The 6,618-nt window shown below is 38.3% G+C and overlaps 1 protein-coding gene across 1 annotated transcript in view; it reads left to right on the forward strand.

Moving 5' to 3' along the window:
* Positions 1 to 6,618, forward strand: part of LOC102673609 (disintegrin and metalloproteinase domain-containing protein 12) — a 39,478-nt gene that overhangs the window by 16,090 nt on the left and 16,770 nt on the right. The window contains exons 8-18 of the mRNA XM_031511839.1: positions 568 to 771; positions 1,440 to 1,514; positions 1,712 to 1,884; positions 1,960 to 2,129; positions 2,563 to 2,726; positions 3,477 to 3,644; positions 4,009 to 4,313; positions 5,430 to 5,543; positions 5,625 to 5,706; positions 5,928 to 6,023; positions 6,117 to 6,279. Coding sequence (XP_031367699.1) covers positions 568 to 771; positions 1,440 to 1,514; positions 1,712 to 1,884; positions 1,960 to 2,129; positions 2,563 to 2,726; positions 3,477 to 3,644; positions 4,009 to 4,313; positions 5,430 to 5,543; positions 5,625 to 5,706; positions 5,928 to 6,023; positions 6,117 to 6,279 — 1,714 coding nt within the window. The remainder of the gene's footprint in view (positions 1 to 567; positions 772 to 1,439; positions 1,515 to 1,711; positions 1,885 to 1,959; positions 2,130 to 2,562; positions 2,727 to 3,476; positions 3,645 to 4,008; positions 4,314 to 5,429; positions 5,544 to 5,624; positions 5,707 to 5,927; positions 6,024 to 6,116; positions 6,280 to 6,618) is intronic.

The following is a 6,618-nucleotide window of genomic DNA, read 5'->3' on the forward strand; positions in this document are numbered from 1 at the left end:
TCGCAAGGTAGAGAATGAAACGACAGGGATAACCTATATATGCTCGTCCGACACGAGTAAGGAAGGGGGATCTTATATGCACGAGTTGTGCCTTCATTATTATTCATGAAGGGATCTCGAAGTAACAACGTGGCGAAAAAAAAAGTAAAAATACAATTTCTCGTCGTGCGCGTTTCGCGAGAAAATCAGGATGCGCGAACATCACCTTCTAAAAAATTCAATTGTCGGGTGAATTTCGTGAACTCTCTCTGTCTCTCTCAACTTTTACGCGGTTGCCTCCATCGATGAATAATACTCGAAAGCGAATCAAGAAAGAGGATCCAGATCGGATGGACGGATTCGGGACGCGGCAAGGTTCGGTGGATTCTTTCAAATAGCGCTACGTAACAATTAACCGAGAAAAAGTTGGACGAAGCCGATAGTAGGTCATGATCCTCGCGCAGATGCGGGAACAAAAAGCCCGCGGCCCTACTGGTTATAAGCCATAATCGAATAGAGGAACGGGCGTTAAAAGGCGGGCGGCGGGCTGCTCGGAGAATGTTAACTATATGCAGACCTCTCTTTTAGCAGAAACATCCTCACGTTATATTTGAAGCTCGAACAAAGGCTAACAAAGGCTGCGCTAACTCGGGAAATCTTGAGTGGCGTGTAAAGAACCGCCGGCAGAAACATGTTCTGGGGCTATCGGAGACCACTTCCGATCGATACAAGAGAGACGTCCGTGAAACAACCAAATACATCGAAACTGCCATCATTATCGATAAGGCTATGGTATTGAAACTTTATACTATTTCTTCTTTGTGTTTTATGTCTTAAGGATCGTGCGCGATGGTCACGTGATTGAGAAACTAGAACTTCGGGACTGATCGGAGAAATTCGGTCATGATCGGACGGGATCCCGAATCTATTGGATTCCAATCGACTCGGCAATGATCGGGCATGATCGGCTAAAAAAAATTTAACGATTCGAACCGATTTATATTGGAGCTTTCAAGATGAGTATCACGATCCTATCCGAATTTTTCCGATTTATTCCGAGTAAGTAATTTTAAAATATCGAACACTTGTAATATTTCCACTATTTGTAGTACTTTATTCGATCACTTTTGATGGTTATTGGACGGCAAAGTGCGCGAAACGTGTCCTCAAAAGCAATGAGAGTTAAGAGAGTGCCAATTACGGTTGTAATCGTTAAAGGAAAGCGCGACGACGTCATTGAAGCAAGTTTCGAAGAACTGGTTCTAAATTCACTTCATCCTTCCCGACGTGTTCGCGTAATTCAACAATAATAGTTATCGAATGTCGGAAACGTAAAACGAATCGATACTATTGACTTTAACGATATCAATTGTCGTAAATAAAAACGTAAAATCGATCGCTAGATATCTTACTATCCTTTACGAGCCTCACAAAAATATTCTCTTTTCCTGATTTTTTAGTTCGAGAAGAGGAACGGTAGCACCAGAGCGGAGGTTGTTCACGATGCCATCCAAGTCGCTAATATCGCGGATATGGTGAGTGTAATAGGTTAGAAATCAAGATGAAACGAAAATTACTTTTTATAATTTTCAACGTATATTTTTCCGATGTTCTAACGAAAAATTTAGAAAATAGTAAAGGAGTTTCGATTTTTTTCGTTCAATCTTTACTTTTATAACAATAATAATCGCGAATAAAGAATTTCAATTAATTTCAATCTTCTTTTTCACAGTATTTCCGCACGTTAAATACTAGAGTCTCCGTCATATACATCGAAACCTGGCAGGGCATAAACCAGGCGGAAATCGCGACGGGCATGGATATCGATCTCGCTTTGCTCAATTTAAACGATTACATGATGCGAACGATGTTCCGTGTTCCTCGTGATACCACTCAATTACTCACGTAAGTATTCGTCGAATGAATTTCATTTAATCTATTCTGAGACTGACTCGAGATTGAAATTCGAATCATACACAGGGGTGAAACGTTCGCCGGTGGAGAATCAGGGGTTGCCATACCTTCGACTATCTGCAAACAAAAATCCGTAGGAATTAGCGTCGATTTGAATACATACGAGCCTCATCTTTTAGCCGGTACTATGGCTCACATGATCGGCCACAATATAGGAATGAGCCATGACGATGGAAGTTAGTTTCTACTCTTACAAATATAGTTTCTTTAATAAATTAACGTTCTGACGAATAAATCTGAAATTCAGTAGTTTACCTGAATTCGGTAAAATATTTAAAGAACCTAGAAAACATTCTATCTGTAACTGTATTCTTATATATAAATGTTTATACATTTATGCAAAATTTGAATGTACAAAATTTTACAAAATGATATGTAATAACACACAAAATGTCTCAATTTTCATTATAATGCTTAAACGAAACGAATCTTTATTTAAGTTCCATTTCTTTAAAGATTTAATTTCGCATAAACATTTGCAATTTATTCATAAGAATTTATTTATCTGATTCTTCCTATTTGTCAGAACGATTAATTCGTGAATGAAAAATTCATCCATTCCAATCATAGTTCAAGACAAGTTTTTCATTAAAATGTAATTTTCTCCAGGGAGCGAATGTATCTGCCGCGAATGGCACGGATGCATCATGGCTCAATCGATCGTTGGATTGGAGAACGTACAGCCGTACACGTTTTCCGAATGTAGTAAAACAGATTACATAGAGGTGTTAAGAAGCGGAAACGGCTTTTGTCTTTTAAATAAACCAAACGAGGTAAAAGGATTGAACAAATAAATCTACGGTTTGAAACGAAACGAGCCCATCGAACCCAATTTTACGATAACAAATCACGAGGGTGCTTGAAAGTTTCAATAAGTATTTCCTATCGATTTCTAATCTTAAATGTAAAGTTTTTTTTATCTTCGACTCGTTTCATTTCAAGCCAGCTTTTAATTCGAATCTCTGTCCTCTGTACACGATGTCAATATATTTGAAGAACAATTTTTGATTGTAGAAACAAATATAAAAATTCTTAATTAACACTTCTTTATTGAATTATAAGCAATTGAAGTTTGTATTAGATGAAGCGAGGATAAAGTTGTAAGCTTCAATTACTCACCGACATTTTTATATAACATTTGTTAATAATTAGCCAAGAGATCTCACAAATCTCACAAGAAATTATACAAATCTCATCAATAAGAGCCTTTAAATCTTTTTCACACGACAATATTTATATAATACTGATCATATATAGAAACTCAATCTTTGAATCAACAATCTATCAATCTGCAAATATTGTAAAGAAAACTTCAAACATTTTCGCATTACTCAATTTTTATTGCCCATAATTTTTCACTTTACTATTCCATTTCTTTTTTTAACTATATTTTTCATGGATCACGCGTGATCGATCGACGTAAATTCATCTTCGATCAGGATCTCGACGAAATGAAACGAAAAGCCTGTTAAAGAAAATTGTCTCAAGGAAACGCAAAGCTCATTTTTCATCGTACGTTTCAGGTCGAAGTGAGGAGATCTTGCGGAAACAGGGTAATCGACGAGGGAGAGCAATGTGATTGCGGATCGATCGAGGAGTGTCACGAGTACGACCCCTGCTGCGATCCGATCACCTGCAGACTCACCTCCGAAGCGCAATGCGCGACCGGCCCTTGCTGCAGCGATTGTAAGGTAAAACATTTCTCCTGCATTCCACTTCCTCCCTCCCCTCTCTTCTCCTCCTCGCCTCTCCCCTCGCTCACTCCGCAATTCTCCAATTTCTATCGCGGATCAACATCTTGGATACGTTCCACGTCAAACATTCCGCCTCCATCCTCTCCCCCTCTCTGCCTAAAGATGTACGTGCCCGATAGCCACGAGTACAATAAACGCGTCGATAAATGGAAGCGGACAGAAGGTGTGTAGAGGCTCGAGGAGGGTAAATAGATAGGGAGATCAAGATCTCTTTCTCTCTTCTCTACACTCTACGGAATCACTGCTTTGGACTGCTCGAACCTCGGCTGAGATCTAATCTCGAGCGATTTTGAAAATGCAGCTGCTCGCGCGTGGCGTCGTGTGCCGGGAATCGACCAACGAATGCGATCTTCCGGAAGTGTGCACAGGCGAGACCGGCCAATGCCCGACGGACGTCTACAAGAAGAACGGAAATCCTTGCTCCAACAACGATGGATATTGTTATAACGGTGTCTGCCCGGCGTTGAATCTTCAATGCGAGCAGATATGGGGATACGGTGGCGTTGCCGCGGACCAACAGTGCTTCGAGCAATTCAATTCCAAGGGATCGCTGAGCGGACACTGTGGCACTGACTCCTCCGGTCATTACATCAAATGCGAGCTAGAGTAAGATAGAGTAATGATATATGCGTTTTTAATTTCATTTTTAATTTCATTTTTAATGTATCGTGGATGAACAGTTTTGGCATGGTTGTAATTTTACTTTTTTTTCTTTTTTCATGTTTGGAAGAGATAGATATTCACGTTTTCTGATCCCAAGAGTTTGGTAAACAAAAGACGTTGGAATGTAAGGAATGGCTTGGAAAGGATAGATTCACGTTTACTGATTCTAATACTTGGAAATCAAAAGATTCGTGTTTCCTGCCCCTTAAGAATTGTTAAACAAAAGACGTTGGAACGTAAGCACGTTGTGAGGAAAATTCGTATCCTCTTTTTTCAATGGTTGACAAGATCGAAAGATGTAGATTCGTGTAGATTCCGTCTCCAAGAATTGTTAAACGAAAGACGTTGGAACGTAAGCACCTTGTGAGGAAGATTCACGATTTCCAACGCTTGGAAATCGAAAGATTCGCGTTTTCTGTCTCCAAAAGTTGGCAAACAAAAGACGCGAATCGATTCGCGTCTTCCGCAACGCTTGGAAATCAAAAGACGTAGATTCTTTCGTCCCCGACAGTTAAGAAACAAAAAAAACCTAGATTCTTTCATCTCCAATGCTTGGAAATCAAAAGACGTAGATTCTTTCGTCTTCTGTCCCCAACGATTGAGAAACAAAAAACCTAGATTCGCGTCCTTTGTCCCCAACGCTTGGAAATCGAAATATATAGATCCACGTCTTTCATCTCCAACGCTTGGAAATTGAAACAGGAAGATTTACGTCTTTTATCCCCAACCGTTGAAAATCAAAAGACGTGGGGATACAAGACATGGATTCAAGTTTTTTGTCTCCAACGCTTGGAAATCAAAAAACGTAGATTCATATCTTTCCATCTTTTGAAAATCGAAAAACGTCGATTCACATCATTCACGATATGTTAATTTTCAATAATTTTCATAAAATCAAACTTTTCAACGAAGAAACTAAAAACGGAATTATCTTATTTTTAATTTTCGTTTTATCTTCCCTCGAAAAATCATTCCTTAAATTTTGGATAATAAAACGTGTAATACAACATAAAAATTAATCCTAAGAAAAATTATAAAGCGTTTGTATAATTTCCCTAGGAACGTTCGTTGCGGATCGTTACAGTGTCAACAAGGTAGAAAACTGCCAACGATAATAGGAATAGATCATTCTAGAACTATAATCTCGATAAAAGGCGAGGAATACGAATGCAAGTAAGCGTTTTATATTTTTTTTCATTTCCTTTTTCCTTACCCTTCAAATATTCTAAAATAACATTTACATTTTTCATAAAGATCCACGACTGGAAAGGTGGAAGGATCCGAAATGCCAGGCATGGGATTGGTTCGCGATGGAACATCCTGCGGGGACAACTTGGTAAGGCCGAACTTCGTATTAAACTTAAACTTGTTAATACGGTATTCTATGGTAATCATCCTTGTTATTAATCCGATTATGCAAAATCACGGAATAGAAAGGAAACAAAGCTGTTTGCTTTCGATCTACATGTTAACTCTGTCAAAACGAGAACGAGTAGGATGGAAGAAAGCTTGTAAGTTATTGCACGTGACACGTGGCTTAACTCTTGTTTGTTTCAGATTTGCGTGAACCAAACGTGCATGAGCCTTTATCCGCTCATAGGCAACGAACGGTGTCCTAGCAATCACAACAATCACGAGTGCTCGGGAAATGGAGTAAGTAAGACTTTAAGAAAACTTTGTTCGCCGTAAAAAGTAATAAAAATAAATTTGAAATGAAACGAAATAAATATATTTGTTCTCGCAAAGGTGTGCACGAATTTGAACAACTGCTATTGCAACGTTGGATGGAGTGGACCAGATTGCTCCATAGAGCAGGATATCCCGACTCATCCGCCGATAACGTCTAGCACCGAAGCGGCCGGTAAAAATGGTACAGATACTAAATTAGTGAAAAAAGAGACCCCCTACGGTAAGTTGCGATTATGTAAATAATCGTTAGAAATCGATCGATTTTATTAAGAAAATTTACATTTACATGGAATGAGAAATTGAAGCGAGATTATTAGCTGGAATTTTAGCTTCAATTTCTTATTAACTCTAGTTTATAACCTATTTAAGAAGGAATAAAGAAACATAATAGAATAAGAATAAACGAATAAGCAAGTGATTACTGGGTACGGTGAATATTTGAGATCGACAAATTTTTTCCCTTTTTCCAAAAAGAAAAGGACAATAAATTAGAATTCTAGAAGATATCCAAAAATTCTACCGTACCTAATGATCCAAAAAAAAAAAAAAAAAAAAAAAA

This window comes from Apis dorsata, unplaced genomic scaffold (assembly GCF_000469605.1).
Source record: "Apis dorsata unplaced genomic scaffold, Apis dorsata 1.3 scaffold_354, whole genome shotgun sequence".
In the NCBI taxonomy this organism is placed as follows: Eukaryota; Metazoa; Arthropoda; class Insecta; order Hymenoptera; family Apidae; genus Apis; species Apis dorsata.